Below are 25,217 nucleotides of genomic sequence, written 5' to 3' on the forward strand. Positions count from 1 at the left end.
ATCTATCAACAGGATCAAATCTATCAATCAAGTCAGTTATTTTTTCTGTGAATTTTAATATTTAGGGGATAAAGTTAGGTATGTGTGTGTATGTATAGGGAGATTTCATTTAATAGGATAAACTCCTAAACTAATGAACTAATCATTATGTCTTTTGGAATACATATTCTTTGCATTCTAGTAACATGGGCATATAATTTTTTTGTTTAAAAAGTTAAATACAAAAACAATAGAGAAAAGAATTACTCTACATCAAATTTTGAGTTGCATACAATTTTTAAAAGAATTACTCTACATCAAATTTTGAGTTGCATACAATTTTTAAAAGAATTACTCTACATCAAATTTTGAGTGTCATACAATTTTTAAAAGAATTACTCTACGTCAAATTTTGAGTGTCATACAATTTTTAAAAGAATTGGTGTGCGTGCATACTTTGTCATTTTCAAATGTACTGTTGCATTGTGAAGATTATGTTGCATCTATTAATAGCAAGAAACTTTGTTCTAAATAGTTTTCATGTTTTCCATTTCTTTCTACAATCAGTCAACTACTTTAAAATTGACCAAACTTCTAAAGCTGTCCAAAGATGGGTGTGATGGAAATTTTAAAAGCCCAAGGGCCCAACGCAACCTTTGTATTATTTTGGGATGCTTGGCAGAGAAAATGGCTGGTAAGTTCAGACTCCTACTTCACTATTTTCCTATCATTTTTTCCACTAATCTTCATCCATTTTTGCTCTCCTTCATTGGTGTTTTCCTCTTCTTTCTCTTCCTCTATTTTGATCCTCCTTTCTTTTTCCTTTTTACTAGTGTTGGGACGATTCCTAATTTTTATACGATTCCGATTCCAGGAAAATATTGATTAACGATTCCGATACCAAGTACGATTCCGATTCCGATTCCTAGGAAATTATTGTTTTGAAATATACCAGGTAGTTTTATACTTATGGTCGGGTAGTTCCCAAATATGTTCTCTAACTTTGGAAGAGATATTTTATGCCTACACAGTCGTGTTTTGGTTTAAATAAAATTATTATATAGCAAACTAAACGGAAAAATTTGCAAAATTTATTTTACTTAATTGGAATACAGAAGAAAAAAAACAAAGAAAATAGAATTAATCCTTCAGAGCAAAAACAAATAAAATAGAATTTATATAACAGAACAAAAACAAGAAAATTAGAGAATAAATTAACACAATTCATTATTTTGGTCCTCATAATTAACAGATTTAATGAATTAAATAAAAAAAAATATTGCGGAAGAGAAAGAAAATATATACTAATTAAATATAAAAAAAAGATAAATATTTAATTTAATAATTTATAAATGAACGTGCATAATTCACAAAGTGTAGTTAACACCTATTGTTTTTTCTTACTTTTTCATTGCTTTTACACGTTGGTTCTTACGTAAAGAATAAGTTTAGCCAAACTAATTTTGAAATAGGGTATATCAAAGGAACACATATAAAAACGATACCACTATAAAAACAAATGAAATACTAGATAAAATTGAGCAAAAATAATTACCAAAATTACAGAAAAAGATAAAAGTAAAACAAAACAAAAAATGGTGAAGTTTGTTGAGTGAAATGAATTATTGAAAGAAAATTAATTGAACTAATAGAAATGTTAAAAAAAATGTCACATTTCAATATTTTTTTAATAATTAAATTCTCAGGGTTGTCGAAATTAAAAATTAAGTGATTTTTTTTTTAATTAGACTTCTTTCGAAGCTTGTTACCTTGAAAAATACATTTTAAACCCTGTTTTTTTTTTTTAAATAAATTGAAAATAAAACGCAATTAAAAAAATTTAATTGATAATTGAAACTTTAACAACATATTAAACATTGAAAAATTACTTATCTCACAAATTAACGTCCAATAAAGTAGATCCAGTCTTCATACAGGAATTCGGTTATAATAAATATATCTTTCCCAAACCTTAAAAATTAATTTTTTTTTTTTTTTTTTTTGAGAGAGAGTTCTTTAAAATCGCCGGGGAATGCCGCCTAAAATTTTAAAGAAGTAAATTTTAGGAGTTTAGTGCCTTTCAAAGACGGTTATCATAATTTATTATCATCATTTAATTTCCTTTTTTCCTCCCCCCACACCTTTCCACGTGGTTCAGTAGTTAACCAGTGCTCCTGTTGCTGTCAGTCAGCTATCTTTACCTAAGTTTTAATTTCTAGTTAAAAGAATTTTTCATGAATAGAATCAGCATTTTTAACAATTATTTTTTTAGTTGTATATATTGTATTTACTCTTTGAAGTTAAGGAGGGTTAAAAAAAATTGGTGACACCTAGATGGTGACTTAGGCAAAAAAAAAAAAAAAAAAGACACTGCGATTTCGACCCTCACTAACAAAACTGCTCTGAGTGACTAGTTGGTAATTTTGCTAATTTTCAGATTAAAAACCGACATTGTGTCTAACTTTGTGTCTAACTTTGCCCTCGCGGGGTGCAATTAAATAAGAATCTTTAGATAAACAATGCTTCTAAACTGAGGTAATTGTAATTTTTTGTTCCGATCGAAAATGCCCCTTTTTGGGGAGCTGGATATTCCCCAGATTTAAAACCAACCTTGTGTCTAACTTTGCCCTAGTGGGGGTGCAATTAAATAAGAACCTTTAGACAAACAATGCTTCTAAACTGAGGTAATTGTAATCTTTTGTTCCGATGAAAACTGACCCTTTTTTGGGGGGGGGGGGCTGGATATTAAAAATCGACCTTGTGTCTAACTCTGCCCTCGTTGACGGCAAGAAAATAGGAACTTTTACAAAACCCAAAATGAGGTTAGAATTTGGGACCCCATAGCTTCAGTAGCACCTTTTGGTGCCATTTTTACCTAGTTATTCACTTGTGCCATTTTTACCGGTGCCATTTTTACCAGTGCCATTTTTACCGAGCACCATGTATATATGGTTTCTTTCTCATTTTTCCACAGTTAAAAAAAATGAAATGTCATCAACTGATTTCATAAGTACAAAATTTTTCAATAAAAATCGACAAAAGATTTTGCAATGACTAATTTTCTTAAGAGTTTATAATATTCTAAAAAAAGATTTTAAATTAAAACGTAAAAATTCCATAATATATAATAAATAAATTCTATTTTCGCACCTAAGCTTGGCTGAAAAAAATTTTTTTTGGAGGGGGGGGGATTGTCACCCCTCTATGGCTGTCACCCGGGGCTGACCGCCCCCCCCCCTAGCTACGCTAGTGGGTATGAGCCTCTGAACCCTCAGACTATTTTCAGCCATTTTACAGCTTTCGTTAAGGTACGCTCGAGTGCACACTAAGGCTATTCGTGTGCCATATGTGCACCCACACTCGTATTAAAGTGACATAAGCGTAGTAAATCTTTCGCGGACAATTTAAAATTAGATGGAAATTAATTTTTAAAAATTGCGGATAATTTTGGAAAGGCAATTCTTTTTTTTTTTGTAAATGTCGATAATACACTACCATGACTTGCCTTTAAAATCTTAATTTTCATATAATTTCGGGTGTGTTATAAACAAATATTGCATTCAAAATTGGGACCGGCAATAGTTTTTAAAATATCGAAGGAAGCATCTAACACATGTTTTTGATTGTTTATAAAGTTCATGGTGTTTTTTTGGGGGGGGGGGTACAAAAAACATAAGCCCCATGTCTTTTTTAGAATAAGTTTTATTTTTTCGGGATAAAAACAAAATTCGAAATAGGTATTTTATAAAGAGTTACTCGAGAATGGAGTGGCGTTTTCAGCACACCTAAATCTACTTTCAAAAATGTATTTTTCTATACGAACGTGAGACGAGCCCTAAAGTAAAATCATACCAAAAATGTTATTTAATCTAAATTAAAACCAATATTTCTCTGAAATTTGTAACGCTCAACTTGGATTCAGCCATATTTTATTTTATTTTTTTTTTGGGGGGGGGGGAATCTGAAAAGAAGTTCCAAAAAATATATCTCATTGCTTCATGAGCTGAATATTTTAATAGAATGTAAATTTAAAAAAAAAAATATTTGAAAATTGACTTACCCAGTAGTAGCTTAAATTAAATATAAAGCTGTATTTAAGAGATAGCAAAATAATTGTTTTTGTTTTTTCATTTTCTGAATACCTTAACCGCAAACCACCACTTAGCATGTGTAGTTCTAATATAATTCCAATGATATTCTTTTTGAAACTTCAAAAGAAGCCGACTGTCAAAATTTTGTGAAATAATACAACGTGATCAATTTCATTTTAGAGATATTTCTTTCAAAAGCCTTATTTGAAAAAAAGAAAAAAAAGTATATTGTTCTATTAAACTTTTTACTGTTTAAATAATTTGACTTTGCTCGTTTTATTTTAAGAAAATATAAGTTGAAAAAGCATTTTCATTCACTACTAGAAGATTTGTTAGTAAAAAAAAAAAACAGTCGCCAAAAAGATAAGTGTATTTTTTTTAATTTTTACTCGCAATGTAGAGCCCTCCATACTTCTTTTCAGGTTAACTCTTTTGTAGTTTTGATTACAATAGATCTGAATGAATGAATCTTGTAAGGGAGGGGGCACTAAGCATTGCCCTGTTAGTAATGAATTTCTTTGGTTTCTTTTTATAACATGCTACATTTCTCTCTTGTGGTTAGAAATATCAGGACATTTTTTTCTTTTTTTCAACATCAGACTAAAAGAATCGTAATGAAGGAATCGGAAAATTAAGGTATTTTTTAACGATGCGATTCCGATTCCGATACCTCCCAAAATACACGATTCTTACGATTAACGATTCCGATTCTGATTAATCGTCCCACCACTACTTTTTACCTTTCTTTTAAAATATATTTTTTAAATATATCTATATTATATAAAAGTCACTTTGTGTGTGTGTGAGTGAGTTCCTTTCTGATAAGTTCCGAAATGACCGAGCTTATCTTTTGCAAATTTCACACAAAGCTGATTTATATATCTGGCAGTGTTCTTAAATATGTTTTGTACAGAAATTCATCTGATAAGTATCGGAAATCGAAAAAATCCCATCTTAAAAATAGGTTTTCTCTCTTAAAGATAAAAAAGAATAATTTTTATGAGGGAATATTTTACATTAAACCTGCAAAAGAAGATAATAAAATTTCATTTCTTCTTAAAAAAAGAAATTTATCATAATCTGGAGATATAGCTTAGTGATAGAGTATTTGACTACAGATCAAACGATCCCCTTTTCAAGACCAGGTGTATCTCACCATTTTATTTGAATTTTTTTTTTATTAATGAGTTCAGTTTACGATAAAAAAGGGGTACCATTTAAAATCGGTGCAAATCATTTCTTCTATAATAAATAATAAATCTGCATGAATTAAAATATCTTTAAACATATTGTACAACCACCGGGCAATGCCAGGCTGCCAGCTAGTATATATATATATGTCTTTTCTGATCGAGTATTTCTATAATATACATTTATTTATATAATATAGGTGACATTAGCAAAGACTTTACTCATATTGATACATACCAGCATAGCTGAGGGATAATTGCTATCTCCCACTAAGTACTACAAAAACTAGGAACAAGCATCCAATCCTATTGGAGAGTTTTGGTACAAGATGATGATGTCATGACATAATGAAGCTGATAAAAAGGGTGGTCAAACAATAATGAATGAAATCTGGTCAAGTGTCAAAATTGTCCAAATATTAGGATGACACTCTTAATATGCTCCCCCTTTCAGAAGAGGGTAATGTTATATAATAATTCTAACTACATCACTGATGTTCTAGTTTTTTAGTATCTGAAGTCAAATCTATTATTATAATTTACCTGTTTATCTTTTAATGCTCTCTCTCTCTCTTTTGTGTGGGCATGGTTACTGTAGTATCTGTTTTTTGGTCTTACCATTCTACCTGGCATACCCCCTCTCCTCTTTTGAGGGGATGTATCTGTTCTGTTGTTATAGTGTTTGTTGGTTATTATACCATTCTCCTAAACTAGCAAAAATATTCAACCAAAGAAAATATATATTTACTAGTATTAATAATGTAAATGGTCTATGCATTTTTTTTTATATAGTCTGAAAAAAAAGAAAAATTACAGAAACCCAACTCACAAATCCTAATATGGTCATCAGTACTCTGATTATGATAGTCAGTATTTTTTTTTTTTCTGCTGACCAAAAGCATAGGCAAATACTTGAATTAGTTTTACTTTTATTTTCTGCAATATTAAAAAAAATATGTATTAATTTAATCTTTTCTATGATCAGTATTATCCTCCATGAAATTCTAAGATGTCTGTCTTGTTGATAAGGAATTCCTGCCTGAGATGAACATGGGAATCTAACTTCTGCTATATCATTTCCTTTTTTCTTCAGGACCAAGCAGTATATCGCTGTTAACAAATGATGTTTTGGATTACTTAATATCCAATATGATGGTAAGTCTTGATGTCTTTGGGCAGTATTTCATTTTCTCAATGTGATGTGATAAATTTTGCCTTTTTGCAAGAGCAATGGCTTCAGGTGGTTCAAAAGACTCGACTCTTTCCACTGGTAAAATGCCTATATGATTCATAATAGAATCTTTTTAAAACTTTCAAGAAGCAGTGACCTATGAGTCAATGAGTACAATTTATCCAGCAGTTGATCCTGGTCAAGTTCTTTAAATTTTCCCCTCATTATCTTTCTTTCAAGTATACATTCAGGGATCCTTTGTCACAAAGAAGTGAAATAGAATTATTTGTAGAATCAATATTAAAATAGTTTTTCAAATATGACAAAAACATTGACTGATGAAAATATTACCAGTAAACATTTTTTCAATCTTTTTTTTTTTTTTTTTAAAGACACATATACAGTTTTTTAAAATTTATTTTTATTTTTACTTGAACTGTTGCATTTTATGCATCTCATGATTAATGTCTAATAATCAAAATACATATTTGTTAAAAGATAAAATCGTTCTAATTGTTTGGCCTTTAACTCTTAACATTTTGTTTATAATTCCAAAGAAATTACTGAAAAAATGGCTAATCTATATTACTTTTGAACAGATTGTTTTGAAAAAAACTGGAAAGATGATGCTGTTTAATAAAATCTTAAAATTTGCACTAAAAATAATGTTCTGTGTGCATGGTTTTTGACTAAATTATTTTGAGAATAATAAAAGTGAGTATATTCTTCAAAATTATTTAAAAAAAAAAACATAATAAAATAACAATAAAATTGATGCACATAGTTACAAACATGGTCAATATAAAGTGAAATAATTATTATGACCCAGATTTAAATGTCAGGAGAATTAAATTATTTCCTTTAAACAGTGATGTTTGAAAGGCATTCAAAAATAGATTTAAACAAAAGGTTTAAAATTTAGGAATGCACACATCACTTCTAATTACCATGATATTATAAAATGTTACACATGAAATAACCCAAAAATGGTTGATGTGCCATAAAACAAACTAATGGAACTAAGAGTCCTTAACAAATTTAGAAAATAAACATTGAATTTTCACTCTGTACTTTTTTAAATAATTTTCAAAATTAGATATTTTGTGCTGACATTAATGAACAACAATTTTTGTTTTTTTTTATTAAAAATAATCGCACTTATTTTATATGAAAAATGTCTATTTATAAATTATGGGGTCAAAGGACTCCTACTTATATGATTTTAAAAATTATTTAAAAAATAATGACTCCAATTTCTAGAATTCCAAAATATTCTATTTATTTTAAAGTCTGCTAATATTCAAACTGCATTTTTTTCTTTTGGAGAATAAAAAAAAAAATCCATCCCTGACACTGTAATCCTGGACACAACCATACTAAGGCATATCAACCATTTTGTAAGTGGATTGGTTTGCCCAGTAAAGTTGTGTGCATTTCCATAAGCAAAACTAATATACAATTTTGGTAGATATTCTAATATTAACCCTTGGCAAAAAGCAGGTAACTTAATTCATACTGTCCATGTAAGCATTATATAACATTAGATTAGAAAATTATTTTAAAAACAAAACATTGGTAAAACTTGATTACTTACCCCCTTTTCTAGAGGTGTGTAATATGCATTATTTAAATCTAAAACAGAATTTTGTCAAAATTTTAAGTAAAAAGGTGAATAACAAAATATGTATGATGTAGATTATGTTCAGGAATGAAAATTCCATTTCAAACAGACCAACAGACAAAGCGTTGCATAGAGAAATGAGAGAAAAAAACAAGATTTGTAAGATATTGAAGGTCAGACAGACAAATGAATTTGGAAAATAAAGGTATCAGTGTATAAAAAGATGTGGGTTGAGGATAAAAATGGGGTTATTTTCGAAAGGTCAAATGCAGTGCAGGATTTTTAAGTAACCTTAAAGTTACCCTTTGTGTTCCTATTAATCTAACCCCTGTGGATTGCTGTTGAGAGACAGTGGGGCTTTAAATAGTATACATTTGCTATGTTAACATCTTCATTTTTTAGTTGACCATGTGTTTGGAATTAGTTGAAAATTGTGAGACAAGATTTAAAAAAATGTTTTCAAACAAATTTCATTTGCATTTAGTAATTGTTAATGCCATTTGAAAATTTCATAAATGATTAAAAAGAAACGACAATAATAATATTGAAATATTGGTACAACATACATTTTTGCTTGATTGTTGATATTTATTTGATGTATTTCTACCAACGTTTGATTTTTGATTTTGAACGGTTATGATGGGTCCTTGTGAAAGATTTATGAACATCCATTTTTTTTATTCTAACTCAACAGAGTGAACACTTTTTTTTGTTTTTTTACTAAAAACCTGCTTTAAAATAAGCTTAAACACAAACTTATCCTGGCAACTTGGTAACATTTATTTTTGCATATTTGTTTTTCATTTCATTCTTTTTTTCTGTTACAGTAACATATATTCTAATTACATTTTTCTTGGGCCGGGGGGGGGGGGAGTCTAAGTTTAAATTTAGATATAATTTCCTTTATAGAAAAATGATTTTGATAAACTCATAGTGAAATTTTTATTTATATTTTTCACTTGTGTCCAAAGCAAGAAGTACCATAAGCATTAATTTTTTTCAGAAGCTAATGACAGACACTGACAGTGTCCAGATGGCACCAATAAAATTGAAAAACCTTGTCCAGAGCATATTAAATCTTTTAATATCAAGTGGGAACTCCTTGAAACGTTTAACAAATATGTGCGAAAAGGTTTACAAGGGATTTTTATGGTCATATCAATAAAAGGAATAAATTAGACTCTGAGAATCAATGTTAAATTTGGGAATGGAATTTATAACCCATTCTGTGACCATATATTGTAAATGAACAACTTCTAATAAATAAATTTGTATTTAATTTTTTTTTTTTTTATTGTCCAGAAAAAAATTAAAAGAATCGTTTTGGAATTGGGAATTAGGCTAACATTTTTCCAAGACCGATTTTTCCCGATTAATCATCTCAACACTAGTGTATAGATCTGCTAATTTGATGTCCATAGTGTGTTATCACCCTCTCGCCTATTTTTAATAAGATCTCCAGACGCAATGTAAAAAAAAAAAAAATTAAATAAAAAAATGATGTCGCTTTTGGGATGTACGTGAAACTAAAATATACCTTCTGGTCTTCTGGCTAAGATCCAAGGGTAGTATCTGTTATGTCTAAAGAGAGTATAATGATATTGTGGGGTTTCCATTTGTGCCCGGCCGTCCATACAATGGAAATATGTCACAGACTCATGAGGATATTGGTGATAAATCGTAACAACTAGATATATTCTGATACTACATTAACCAGATTACTTAAAAAATAAATACTACAATAATATTGCGTGGTCTCCATTCACACTGAACAGTCACAGAATGCCAAGCATTAGCTGTACGTGGCCACGCGTTGCTTGTGGATTAGTGAGAAAAAAACAAAAACCCTGAGGATTATGCACACTTTGCACCCATCAAACTTAAAAGCTGAAATTCAAAATGCAATGAAACATCAATTAATTATTTAACTATTATTATTGTTTTTGCTGCACTTTTCTTTATTTAGGCATGCATTTACCAGGAAAGAACGAATTACTATTTCGTTATTCTTCTTACTAAAACAAAATTGTTATTTTTAGTCTTTTTTCCTGCTCAAATTACTATTTTAGGTTCTCCTGACCCTTGTCTCCCAATTTTTAGTCTGCTAAAATTTTAATCATGTGATTATGGTGTAGTGACATAAACCAATCATTTAATTATCACTTGTTATGGATTTAGATGAATACGATATTAAATATCACTTTATTGATACTTATGCACTTAAGTTACCGGGCTGATGGGTGTTTTGTAAGTATTCTGTACTTTCACCTAACAATTTAATAAAAAAAAAAACAAAGATATCATAAAACTTGAATTTACATATAGAGATAATCATTTTATTATGAAAAAAAAAAAATCAGGTAGGCCTGGCGGAGGATGCTCTGTTTTTACGGTTGTTTTAAAAATGGAGCAGAAATTTAAATTTCGTTCCGTTTTAATCTTTATTTTTTTTTATTCTGCTCCTCCAAAACAAAAGTAATTGAAAGAATAACATTCAACAATCGTTCTTTATTTTTATATATATATATATATATATATATATATATATATATATATATATATATATATATATATATTAACATTCTGAAAATCATATATATATATATATATATATATATATATATATATATACTAGCGGGGGTGCCTGACGTTGCCCAGGTGTTTAGAGCCCCCCTCCCCCCAAAAAAGTGGTAGTAGGTATGCGGGCTCAAACCCGTGATGTGTAGGAAGAAAAGAAAGTGAAAGAAAAGCTGACATCTTACCGCCACGCTATGACACGAAAAGAAGTGAAAAGCGTCCAAATTTAGCAATGTCAAAAACCAGACTTGCGGAAAAGCATAGTTAAGTGAATGGGTTCACGCAGGCGCAGAAATGAACGTCTTGCTGGAGGCCAGATAAACTTCCCACTTTCTGCCGTTTTATTTATTTATTTCCCTATGATGTTGGGAAAAGCCAGCTCCCCCCAAAAAGGGGGAACTCTGGCAGTGTCCAAATGAATAGCAGTTGTCTGATATGAAGGGTTTCCCCCACATTAATCAAAGTTAATTGTCTTTCTGGATGTCTTGGCAGGAAAACCAGGCGATCTACTTTGCTTCGATTAGTTTCGCTTTATTTATACGTAAAAGATGAACAAACATGCGAAAAGATGGAATAGAGGGAATTTTTTAAAAGTCAATCAAAATAAATGTAGAGACGTAGGAAGTATAATAATCTAGGAAGTATAATAATCTAGGAAGTATTATAATCTAGGAAGTATAAGGAAAGTTCTAAATAAATGTAAACTCGTTGAGAAAAGCCTTTTATGAACATACAAAAACGTGTATATAGAGATATAAAAATGTAAGATTTTTTTTTTATAAAAAGAAAATTTTTATAAACAAAAATTAAATAATTTAATTTTTCAATTTCCGCAGGTCTTGCTAGTGTAGTTTATTAACTGTTTATTGCAGACGGGGATGAGAACTTAACACATAAAAAGTTCACACAAGAAATGTGTACTAATGATACACTGCCTGAAAGAACTTCCCTTAAGCTTCTAGGGTTAACATTCACAGACAACGTGAATTGGAACAATTACATTGAGGCAATTGCCAAAGCTGCTGCAAGGAACGTGGGTTCTCTCTACCATGTTAAAAGGGTACTTACACCTGAGAGTATCCTGTATTTCTACAAGGTTCACCCATATATGAAGTAATGTTGCCACATCTGGATTGGTGCATCTGCCACTAGTCTTTTGCTCCTATACAGGGTTCAAAAAAGAGTTGCCAACCTAATAGCTTCTGAATTATCAAGTAAATTCCAACCTCAGTCCCATTGCCAAAACATGGCATCTTTGTGCCTGTTTTAATCGCAAGTGCTCTGACAAACTCTGAGTACTAATACCCCTAACAAGCAGCAAAATCTCACCTCTACACTGTAGAGATCCCTAGATGTCATAAATCCTTCTACTCAAATAGTTTTTCCCTTTGACTTCTACACTTTTTCCTGATTGTACTAACATGCAGAAATTCAAGTGTAATGTGAACAGACATCTCGCTGTCCAACTCCATAAATAGTATCCCTGGAAATCTGATCTCGAATAGTAGCCCCTCACGACTAAGTGACCCTATGTCTTGTTTGAGGGTGAAATGTCAAAAAAAAAAAAAAAAAAAAAAGTACAGTTGTTCTCTTGTGAGGTAGTGGACTAAAGTGTGATTAATTATATTTTGGTGAAAAGAGGGAGGAGGCTAATGAAGCAATAATTTAATGGGTTACTTCTTTCACCAGAATTCTTGTAAACTGGTACTACAGAAGCAGTTTTCCAGCAATCAGGATAGCAAGATTCATTAAGGCATTTGTTGAAAAGTTTGGAGAGAACTGGAGCATTTTTTTTTTTTTTTTAATAGTACAGCTAAACGAGATGAGGCTCAGATGCTTTTGAGGTGTTTAGCAACAGTAATTGTAATAGTAATAGAAACAATAGTAATGGTATTAATGTCCTTACATGGGTCAAAGATTGCTTTATATCAAACTTGGTGTGATTCTGACCAGTAATTTTAGAACCTATAGAAAAAGAATCAGTTGGTTTATGTTACATTTGAACTTCTGTATAGTCAGGAAAATAGGTAGCCGGAAGAGAATTTCAAAGTCTATCTGTTTGAAGGAAGAAGGTATTAGAGTAGAGGGTTTTCTAGCATTTAGGGACCCCTCAACAGTGAAAGGGTGTGATTTGAAGTTGATTTGTCACGGATATGTATGTTGAGGGAGCACAAGTGCAATGAGTTCTCCAGAGCACATTCTATTAAAATACCTGTAGAACAAGCACAGAGATGCAACATTGTGGTAATGGGACAGGGTTTGGAGCCTGACAAAACAGACTTATTAAATTGGAGACTATTTTGGACTTTATTCAAGAGGAAGAGACTAATGGGAGATGCACCAGCCCAAATACTCCATCCATGGCCGAATGATGACCTTGTAGAGATGCCGGATACTCTCAGGTGTGAGTAATTTTCTAGTACGATAAAGAATCAATTTAAGTTCAAGACCCTTCAGTAACTTTTTGGACACACTGTATGTCCATCAATGACAACCTGAATGGTCCTGTTGTCTTAGAGGATCTAATCATATTTAGTATTCATCCAGTTATACCATATGATTTAATTTTCATTAGCAGCTTTTTTTTTTGTAGTTAGCGTAGTGCTTTATGTTATTGAATCAATATCAAAGAATTTATTTAAATTTAAAAGGAATGGATTTTGTTGAATTAGTAATCACAGATCCATTTGATATTTGTTTGAAGCAAAGTTAAAGCTGAAAAATATGCAGAAGCAAGTAGCTGTAATAATAGGTGGAAGGGTTTATTAATCCAATGTAATGTGTACTTTTTAATTCTAAAAATGAAGGCTACAAAATGAACGGTAATTGCTTTAAGGAGGTAATTATTGAGGAAAACCTTCTTTCTGCATAAATAAATGTAGAGAAATGTGAAAGATTATTGCAAAAATGAACTGACCTTTTATTACAACCTGTGTGACTAACCGTAATTAGTTGGGGAATCACTCAAGTCATTAAATAAAAAGCTATCACTGCATATTTATGTGTATATATATATATATGTGTGTATTTCTTCTTTCAGTATTCAGATTCACCAGTCGTCATTCTACATTCTATTGTTGCCATGGAAAAATTTGCAGAAACCAGTGAGTAATATTAATGCTGCTAAAAAAAAGTAATCTGTTTAACATTTTTAGTTAATTTTATTTTTTTTTTGATAAGAATATATTAACAAAAATAAAATTTAAAAAAGAAAACAAAATGACTTATCAACTGAATATTCTTATGTGATTAACATTGCTTTTATGTTTGTTTTTAGTATTAGAGAGGAAATGTGACAAATGTAATGATGGAAAATTATCTTGCTTTATTGCTGTCATAAAAAATCTTGTCTTGTTTGGATATGCAGAACCTGCAAGTGCATGCTGGAGTAAAAGCATATCAGCCATGTCAGATTGGCGTGTATTACCTTCTATAAAGAAATAAGCATAATAGAAGTTGTTAATTGAATTTTAGCACTTGCAGGGTTAAGATCTGTAGTGTGATATGCATTGATTTGCATATCAATGATGCTTCGTCTCCAAAAAAGGCATAAAATATCTGAAGTCAGGGCAGTTGAGTTATGGGAACCAAGCTGAACAGATCGGAATTTACAATGTTGTTCAAATGCTAATAAGAAACATTTTTCAATTACAAGCTATTCTGGCATGAAATATAAAGTCAATACAATGCAAAGCTGGGATTTGTGAAAATTGAAATTGATTACTGTACACGCAATAACCCTTATTCCTGAATGGCCTTCGGGCCTTGATAAGTAGTGTCCCCCATGTAAAAAAAAAAAAAAAAAAAAGTGTTGAGAAATAGAACATTGAAATGTGATTTGAGTGCCACTTTTTTTTTTAATGGTCATCATATAATGGAGAATTACAATTTGACTTTTTTTGTGTTTGAGAAGCTAGTAAAATCTAGCGGTGTTTGAGAAGCTAGTAAAATCTAGCGGTGTTTGAGTAGCTAGTAAAATCTAGCGGTGTTTGAGTAGCTAGTAAAATCTAGCGGTGTTTGAGTAGCTAGTAAAATCTAGCGGTGTTTGAGTAGCTAGTAAAATCTAGCGGTGTTTGAGAAGCTAGTAAAATCTAGCAGTGTTTGAGAAGCGAGTAGCACCTCGCCATGTTTGAGAGGCTAGTAGTGACTAGCCATGTTTGAAGTTGGTGTGATTACCGATCTTGGCACGGGGTTATAAGATTATTTTTAAGGATCCTGGGGGGGGGGGGTGATATGCATTGATTTGCATATTAATGAGGTTTCACCCCCAAAAAAGACGTTATAAAAAAGCCTGAATTCGAGAGAGCAGGGCTGTTGAGTTCTGGGAACCAAACTGAATAGGTTGGAATTGGCAATGTCGTTCAAATGCTGAAAAGAATCCTTTTTTTTTTTTTAATTACAAGATCATTGAACAATAGATTGATATTGAAAACTGTTGTTGAAGAAAAGGATACCACATAACAAAGTTTTGGTGGCAAGCAACTTGTTCCTGTGTTTGGTATTGAAAACAATTGTTGGAGAAAGGTTTATATGGTAAACATTGTTGCAATGAATATGAGGTTACCTTAGAAAAGTTTACAAGTTCTAGTGGTAACCACTTTTTCCCATCAACAGAGAAAACCTTTTTTGCTTTTCTTTTTATTCCTTCAGGAATCTACAATTTCTTTTTCAAGATTATATTTCTTGTTTACTCTTTGAGTAATAATATAGGTCTGTATAATGGCCTGTATAATGGCCTCTTTTTCACTGCATCATGTAGACTGGCTGTGAAGATGCCACAGATCATCTGACGACTAACCCCCTCTCTTTCTGTTCTCACACTTTTTTCAAAAGAAATATTTTGGAGTTCATTGAGTTCAGATTTACTGTAATTACATAAATAACTTTTGTTATCTGCAAAAGTGCATTTTTAATGATTTGAACAGTAACAAATTGGATACAGCTCAGTTCTATTGCTCCTTTGGTAACCTACATTTAATTTCTGATCCAAATTATTCCATTTAGATATAATTTACAAATATCATTTTGAAAACATGTTTAAATGGACAAAGAGTTTCATAAGTTTATGCTTGATTGTGCTCGTCACAAGGAATAATTTGGTAGTATCCAGTTGATATTCTGTTTTGACGTATGTAGCTAAAATAATGAAAAAGAGGTGATGTCAAATGACAAGCTGTGAACAACATAATTCATCTCTTGACGGAAGAGGACACATCTTTGCTTAGCATAAGAAATGAGTTCACACTAAAACTATGCTATTTATCAATATGGATCATGTGCTACAAATGTGCTTTGCGATCCTTAAAAGATGAACTCTGTAAATGTCTAGCAGAAGATGTTTAATAGCCATACTGCTGTGTGCATTATCGTGTTATTAGAAAGTACCCAAAATTGTTTTCATTTTATATGCTTTGTTTGTTACATGGTCAATTTTAAGAAGCATACTGTGTAATGGTGTGCTGTTAAAAGATCCCCCCTCCCCGTCTTTATTTTTCAATATGAACAAAAAGTCATGAGCATTGTTACCATTTGATTTTAAATAGTTTCTCATTTGCTACTAAAGTATGTAATCCAATTTATACAAAAAAGAGTTTGTAAAATGTGATAAAGCCAATTTGTTCAAAGTGGGGGGGGGGACTAACATTTCAAAATCTAGAAATAACCTGTAAAAGTTTGTAATTTAAAACAAGAAAATATCAACAGAAAAATAAGTTACAAAACAAAATAATATTGTCTCGTGCTAAAATGATGAAAAAGCTTTTGATAGTTGAAATTTAATAATTATGAAAATTGTTTATCATGTTTTGTATTTGAACTCTTCACATTAAAGATTATAAAGGACTAGCAGGGCTACCCTGCGATGCTCAGGACCGTATAAACAATGAGAAAATTGAAGTAGATTTTGAACATATTTATTATTCTTTGGATAGAGGAATTTTTAATGTCTATGTATCATTAGATTTTTTGAGCAAAAGAATATTTTACCTACCCTAGGACGAGTATTACACATATCAAAATAAATGTACCTTACCGAGGATAAGTAATTTATAGCATGTATATGAAATAATATTACCTTTGTGGGGATGGGTAATATACGACACATATTTAAAATAATTTTACCTACCCTCGGACGGGTAATTTAAATACATACATGAAACAATTTTGCATACTATCGACAGATATTGTACAGCATGTTAAATAATTTCTCTTCCCACCAAACCAAAGCTACTATAATTTTAAGAAAACTGAAACAATTTTTAGAAAGTAGATCATTAGGATTGCCAAATTAGTACATAAATACATTATCTTGTTTAAGTATTAGGCAACCATTGCTTCATCATAAATTTCAACATTACTGGGGTTTTTCGTTTGTCAGTATTGGCACTAAAAATGCAAGAAAAATTATGACATTTTTTAACAATGTCTCAGCAGGATTTTCAAATTAATGCATAAATACATTGACACAGTGATTAGACAACCCTTGCTTCATTATTAAATATCACATTAGTTTCATTTTCATTCCCCACTACCGACACCAAATTTTTGTGAAAAAGGACTTCATTTTCTGAAGATTACTTAGGTTTTACAAACAAGTACACAAATGTGTTTAGTTTAGTGATTAGATAACCCTTCCTTCACTAAAAAATTCCACGTTGCTGTGTTCTATTCCTTCCGACTACCAATGCCATATTTTTAAGTGAAATGATATCATTTCTGGAACATAACTGAGCATGTTTTCCAAATAAGTATAGAAATGCAATCACACGGATGGTGATTAGGCAACTTTTACTTTACCACAAATTTCAATATTAATGTAGTTATTCCCTCCCACATACCAACAACATAATAGTAAGAGAAATTGTCTTTTCCAGAATATGATTCCACAGGTATTCTATATTTTGGGAATATGACATTGTGGAACATTGCTTTGTGACCCCAAAATGGACATTACTCCCTCCAACGCAACCCCAAAAGAGAACTCAAGAGCTCGTTTAAAATTAACATAATTATATTTCAATCAATCTCATTCAATCCTGGGTAATGGCAGGTATTCTGTTAGTATATATTTGCATCTATCTCATTCAATCGCAGGCGACGTTGTGTATTCTGCTACCATACATTTGCATGTCTCACATTCAATCCCGGGTGACTCTGGGTATTCTGCTAGTATATATTTGAACATATCTCGTTCAATCCTGGGTAGCACTGGGTATTCTGCTAGTATATAATTGCAACTATCTCATTCCATACCAGCTGATGTTGGGTATTCTGCTAGTATATATTTCCACCTATCTCATTCAATCCCAGGCGACGCATGGTACTCTACTAGTATATATTTCCATCCATCTCATTACATCCCAGGCGAGGCCAGATATTCTGCGAGTATATATTTGAACCTTCCTCATTCAATCCCGAATGATTCCGGGTATTCTGCTAGTATATATTTCCATAAATCTCATTTAATCCCAGGCAACGCTAGGTATCCTGCTAGTATATATTTCCACCTATCTTGTTTAATCCTGGGCGATGCAAGGTATTCTGCTAGTATATCTTCTCACCTATTTCATTCGATCCCAGGCGACATCATGTATTCTGCTAATATACATTTGCAAGTCTCTCATTCAATCCAGGATTGTGGCAGTGAACTCTCAGCAGAAAGAATATAGAAATCTACGATTATCGAGGAAGTGGAGAGGTAATATGCCTATAACACACCTCAGATATTGTGTTGCAGTTTGTGCATATTACCTTTGCATAAAATGTCTTGATTTTTAATCCTATTAAGGTCAAAATCAGAGGGGAAAAATGAGTTCATTTTATATATATATATATATATATATATATAGGGATGATGCACTTGTAGTGGGAGTTGTGCGAATGAGATAGCAAGGTTTTGTCTCACATTAGCAAGTAAAAAAGGTATGTAGCATGACAACAAAATGAAGCAATTCATGTGTAAAATGTGTTTTGGAATTTTGTTGCTTGCTGTTCATAACTAAATCCTGCAAGTTTGTTTGCTGCAGTGATGATGATTACACTAGCCGTGTTGAAATGTCATCTGCTGAGATGTGCTAAGAATTATTACTGCTATTGTGTCACCATGGCAATGTAACAAAGGATTAGGCTTGCTGCTGCTGCCACTGTCATTGCTACATTACCGTCAGATACCGTTGTGAGGTATGAACCCCCATGAAAAGACTAAGTAATCAAAATGTCTCTTTTATAGTAGTCAGTTGTTGTTGCTGGGAGTTGAGTTAGTTTTGTTAGGTGTTCTGGGCCAAGTCATATCAGGTTAATTTGGTGTCTCTTTTCATCATTGTCATATTTTCAGGATGAAATTATTTGTATAATTATCTGCCAAAGATCATTTGAGGCAGATCGTTTAAGGATGTGAAGGTAGCTTGTCAACATGGCCATCACCCTTCTCTCCCAGTTCACACTTGACAGGTTGCGTTCATTTCATATTGGATTTAGAAGAGCCAATATTTGAACTCCGGCTGGTGGCTCATTTGTTTGCCACTGATGTTCATCCACTCACTTCGGCTTGGAGTTTTCTGTTGATAATTTAATTTTTCTTATATCTGTAGATATGCCTGAATCTGGCATGGGTCAGGATTATTTCACATTGTATTGCGTCTTTGCTGATTTGTAGTATCAAAAGGTGGTTGTTTGGTCTTCATGTGAACCCCTTTAATTGTACTTGTCATTGAATTATGTTTATTTGAGTCATTCGCATCAAATCAGTTCCATTTGTATCTCCAAGTATTATATTACTGACCCGATATGCAGCTGAACTATTGATGTTGTTTAAGTTAAATTAATCACTATCAATTAATTTGTTAGGGTGTGTTAGATACAGCACACTCATATAAATTTACAACTTTATTTAAATAACATTTAATGGTTTATTTTTCAGGCCAGAACAAAGTCACCATAAATAAAGTTCTTAAATCTGAGCCCGAGAACCTGTTGATGTCATTGGAGAAGTGGTATCGCAGTTCGCAATCAGAGAAACAAGAGGTTGGATTTTGTGCAAAATGGTTATTAGATAATCTTTGTAAGTTCCCATTTTTGTTTTTCTTTTAATATTGATTGCTTTGTTACAATACAAAACTATATACAGTGGTGATGCACTCCTTTGTGAGCTTTGAAATGTGTGAAGTCACTCCTTTGTGAGTGTTACTCTTAGGTCCATCTATGAGTTAAATCTTGAAAATGACCTGAAACTGCATAAGGAATTGATAAAACAAACTTAATACTACACTCATTTGTGGGAATGGAATTGTAAATCAGCAGTTTTTGTAGAAGTTGTCAAACTTTTTTTTTTGTCGACAAAAGATTAGACTGAGTAATTCATTCCCGTCCATCTGTTCGTTTGTTTGCATTTTTCTCAATAACCATGCCTTGCACTTTTTTTTTAAATTTTGCACAAACATTAGTCATGGTGAAAGTAAATTTTTCACTCGTGGAGGGGGACCTTGCATACTTGGCTTTTTTTTAAACTGACTTTACAGTGAAAAGATAGATTTTTTAAATTCACTTTAAGTTTGGAGTCAAGAGATGGTAATTTTTGTCGGAGTCGGTTTTAAAAACCGACTGTGGGTTTTCTTTATTTTTTTCTTTCTGACTTCCCCACTGTTTATCACTGTTATAATTGTTTGTATTCTAACTAAAAATAAAACTATAAAAAGAAACTTTCTTCATGGAAATTCCCACATGTGTCTATTTTCTAGTATGTCTCACACCTTTTAAAATCTACTTTTCTACATTCATCTTTGATCAATAGGATTTAAATTATTGAGAAATGTATAACCACTTTTCCTTAGTTATAGGCAACAAAGCAACTTGCATTCAATTGTTTCATATAGATATTGTCTCTATATTAAAAAAACTGAAAAACAGAAAAAGGGTTGATATGTTGTGTAGCAGGTAAACCAAAGTGTAATTATAATCTAACTATGACCGAGACATATCACCAAATGAAAGGTATACTAAGGAAAAGTGCAAGTCCATTGTTTGACTATGGTTGTTGGGAAGGGGAATGGTAGTGGGATTTTCTGGCTCATCAATTCCAAGGTATTAGTCTGCTGAACTGCATTGACAATGTGGCACTAGTGTGCATTATTATAGTGCTGTTTGACCCATTATTTAAAAAAAAATAAATGTTTTTAAATTTAAAATAATGCACAGAATGCTATTTTCTTTTCATTGATAAACATGTCTTTATGCATAACGTAATCAAAGTTATCTTAATCTAAACATGTTAAAGTTATGTGATTTAAAAGATTTCAATATATATTTTGTTTTAGTATTTACTTCAACAGTAGCTTAAAAATATTCTTAAAGAAAGTGAACTACACAGAAATGTTTTTCATTCTGTCAAAAACTATGAAATTGAAATTTTTACCCCAAATTTTATGAGATATTTTTCTTTTAGTATTTGACTCCCACTGCTTAAATTTATTAATTACTATTTTTTGTTTAAAATGTTCCCATCTGCTTCCACCCATTCTTAATGGTCACTTCAGTTGAACTTATAGTTATTGATTTGTTTTATCTATATAAAGCACCCATATATTATGTTCTGGTTTTGGTAATGGGGTGCTATGAGTGTCCAGACTCGTCTCATTAGGCAATGTCTCACACTTGCTCTCTGTATAGACATCATCAGGTTGCATGCAGCTATATTCATTTACACACTGAAGCCAGGTCTTCTTTGGCCTGCCATGTTCCTTAGTATCTGGGATGTCCAGGTGTCTTATGGATTTGATGCAAGAGGTGGCACACTGTATATGGGTGAGCCATCTGAGGCATCGAGCATGTAAAGCATACATACTCCCACCAAGTTGATGGTGAAATACATTTCTAATAGACTATTCTACTCTTACAATTAAATTACCTTTTACTGCTTTATATATATATATATATATATATATATATATATATATATATATATATAGCTGAAAGAGTGAGTTAAACAACAATAGGCAGAAATTTAGTAAAAGATAGTTGGTAATTAAATTACAATTTATGTCTGATTAAAATGTTTTGGTTTTTTTTTTTCCTTTTTTTTTTTTTCTATTTAGACATAACTTAATCCCAGCTTAATCTCAGTACTTATTTTGCATGATTAAAGTGATTGGAAAACAAATGTTAACTCCGTGTAATCGATATGGTTTATATTGATCTGACACCACCACCACTATTGTATTTGTTTGTAATTATAAATGATTTTTCTTTGTTCTATACTTGTTTTATTAATTTTCTTTTTCCTTTATATTTTCCTCTCCTGTTTTATCATTTCTGTATGGTCGACAGTCATTGTAGAGGTAAGTTCTCATTTTATACCTTGATCTTTCACATTGAAAATTGATAAACTAAGCATTATTTCATGTATAGTAACGAAAGGTGAAAATATATACAGAAAAGTTTTGATTCTAAAATTGTATTCACAATTTCTCAAGACACATAAATCTTGTCAACCAAATAACTCGAACGATTCCAACTTTATCTTTTCTCTTTTTTTCTCACTGAACACTCGACATGATCCTAACTCGTCATGTCAACTTTATAATCTGCTGCGGGAAGAAAGTTCTCCATGCAAAATTATACTCCTTTGCATAAGTGATTCTCACATTGTACAAAAATATGATTATATCTTACCTTCAATTTCCCATCGGCGACACAAGCCTCATTTTTTTTTTTTTTTTTTTCCATGTGAATTTGCATGATGGCTCATATGTTATTGATTATTAAAAAATATAACAAAATCAAGACTTGAAAAACATGCCTATACTCTATAAAACCAAATGCTATAAATAATAATGTGCTAAACATATGGCAAAGAGAGTGATATTAAGAAGTAAACAGAATAAAAATGCTTGAGAATATTGAGATTGTTGGAATATTGAGTTTTCATGGAACTAAAAATAGCTTGAAGCAGATGGGGAAATGAATTGATAAGCGATTGATGAACATAACCTCAGCAGATAACTAAGACAAGTTAACTTAGAAGGTTGATGGTGTCAAACATGCATCCAGAGTGAAACTGATATTTGCAAAATGTGTCTCTTTGTTTTATTTTATTTTTATGTACATGTGAACCCGTGTGTACCCCTTCGGCAGTTGCTGATGTGAGAGATGATGATGATACTGACAGAAAAGATGAAAGCAAAGACAAAGGAGAAAAAGACCACAGAAATAGTGTTGGCAATGTTGTCAAGCAGGGGGTAACACATGGTTATCACATCTACAACCCTGGTTGATATACCAAAAAAACTTATCAACCAAGTCAGACTTTTCAAATGAATTTACATTTCTTAGTTTTTATTTATTTCAGGGTCGTAAGTTTAGCTACGAAAGCGTTGATGTTAACGGGCTGAACGTGATGTTGAACAGCAATGATGTCAGTGAATATCTCAAGTTATCTGCTGATGGCCTCGAGGTATAACATTCAGTTCATTATCAATATGTAATTCTATTAATTTGCTCAATAAACTTTCCAACCTTCTAGTGGATAAAAGCTAAAGATTTTTTTTTTTTAAAGGAAAAACCCAAGATATCTGACTACTTGTAATAAAGAAAAACTCTCAGATTCAACTAAAAATAACATTTTGTTCTTTCTGACGAAAAAATTATCCTAAACCAACTATTTAACAATAAAAATAAATTTTTATTAAAAAATGAATTATGAATATTTGGCCTTGAAACTTTAGATAAGTTAAAATTATTTATGATTACCTAATCCATCTTTAATAAAATTAGTAATAAAGTAGAAAGAGTTTCATTCACTTTTCTTAGTATTAAAATCTCTTGTATTCTTTCAGGCTACCACAAGTAGTTTTTCGGTACATGTCTCCATTTTTAATGAGGTGCTTTAATCTTGGGATTAGTGTTTTCATAGTAACAACACTAGAAACTTAAATTTTAAATAGGATTTTTCCAGAAATTTATTTTCCTAGTCTAACACCCTTTCCAATTGTCTATTATTATAAAGAATCTCTGCAGTCACTTAGTGTCACACTTTAAATTAACAAACTTTAATTTATTTTTAATGTGAGAAAGTATATGTGGCACAAAAAAGGTAAATATGAAAGAAGAGTCAAAAACAAAGGAGGAGATGGATACTTTTTTTTTTCATTACAGACAAAATCATGCCTACACTCATTTTTCACAAAAATTTTTCATGATAGTGTTTCTTTTTTCCTTGTTATTTAAATAAATTACATTTATTGTGTTGGTCATTGGTTACTTTTTGATTGCTGTCTTCATAAATATTCAAACCTAAGTAAAAACAAAGTTTCTTTCAACGAGATTTAATTCTAGGTCCCATTTGCACCATGTGGATTTTGCGACATAATAAAACATGTAACAGTAAATATTGATCTCGTTTTTCTTCTCTCTCTTTCAGGCACGGTGTGATGCATCGTCATTTGAAAGCGTACGTTGCACATTCCAAGTGGATTCAGGTGTGTGGTATTATGAGGTATCTATAGTAACAGCTGGTGTTATGCAAATTGGTTGGGCTACAAAAAATAGCAAGTTCCTAAATCATGTAAGTATCTTTCTTTTAACATTTTACTTTTTTCAATCAAATTCCTGCAAAAGATTTTTTTTTCTTTAGGCTCAATAAAAATTTAGAAACAAAACATTGATTTGTTATTGAATTGTTAATGTAATCACCATTTTTATCTATGAACTTTTTTATCTTAACAGATTTTAATTTCACCTTCATGAAACTTTGGTTTTGAACTGAAAAAGAAAACTATTTTCTGCTTCTGATTTTGGTGCTTCTTCGATATTAGAATGAAATTTGAAAATCAAAATATTGAATTTCAATGTAAAACCAATCGTATCTGCTTGTTATAAGGAAAATAGTTTTTTTTTCCAAGAAAATTAGCAAGAATTGAGTTTTGCAAAAAAAAGTAAACACTTCAAATCATAACAAAATTAGCAAGAATTGAGTTTTGCAAAAAAAAAAAAAGTAAACATTTCAAATCATAACAAAGAAGTAATTATTTTCTGAAAACTAAGAAAATCTTAGGCCAATTTAGCAAAATTAATTTTTGCCAATTTTATTTGAAAACTTTCCATTAATTAATTTTCTACCTTATTGTTTTTCTTAATTTTTGGATATGTTCATTACTATGACATGACAATGAAGTAGATATTATTGATTTTACTGGAAATTTAATATTTTGAATTTTGCTCTAATGAAGAAGCACCGAGATTTCTTCTCTTTTACTAAAATCATTTTGTAAAGTCTTAAAGATGGTAATGTGTTGGTGCTAGATCTAGAGAATAAAGTGGGTGATGTATAATTCTGCATAAATAATTTAATTTCATCCTTCATGATAACGCTTGATCAGATTAAATTATAGTGCACATTCGTCTTTCAAATCTCGTAGTGAAGTGATGCACCATGTATGAAAACACAAACTACTTCAATACCATAACATATCTTTCATGTTGCATAATAAACTTAATTTCTATGATTTGTTCCTCTTTTGTTTTAATTTTCTTATCACTTTGTTTTTACTGGGGATGGGGCATTCTATTGAATGCCTAATATTCTCTCATTAGTTTAG

At 31.1% G+C, this 25,217-nt stretch overlaps 1 protein-coding gene across 1 annotated transcript in view; it reads left to right on the plus strand.

Annotated features, from left to right (window-relative positions):
• Positions 1-25,217, plus strand: part of LOC145296070 (RING finger and SPRY domain-containing protein 1-like) — a 181,030-nt gene that overhangs the window by 78,503 nt on the left and 77,310 nt on the right. The window contains exons 4-10 of the mRNA XM_080142191.1: positions 547-673; positions 6,354-6,415; positions 13,670-13,733; positions 19,547-19,687; positions 21,949-21,959; positions 22,970-23,074; positions 24,041-24,184. Coding sequence (XP_079998317.1) covers positions 547-673; positions 6,354-6,415; positions 13,670-13,733; positions 19,547-19,687; positions 21,949-21,959; positions 22,970-23,074; positions 24,041-24,184 — 654 coding nt within the window. The remainder of the gene's footprint in view (positions 1-546; positions 674-6,353; positions 6,416-13,669; positions 13,734-19,546; positions 19,688-21,948; positions 21,960-22,969; positions 23,075-24,040; positions 24,185-25,217) is intronic.

The sequence above is a fragment of the Euprymna scolopes genome, chromosome 2 (assembly GCF_053919585.1).
Source record: "Euprymna scolopes isolate OS-2025 chromosome 2, ASM5391958v1, whole genome shotgun sequence".
Lineage (NCBI taxonomy): Eukaryota > Metazoa > Mollusca > Cephalopoda > Sepiida > Sepiolidae > Euprymna > Euprymna scolopes.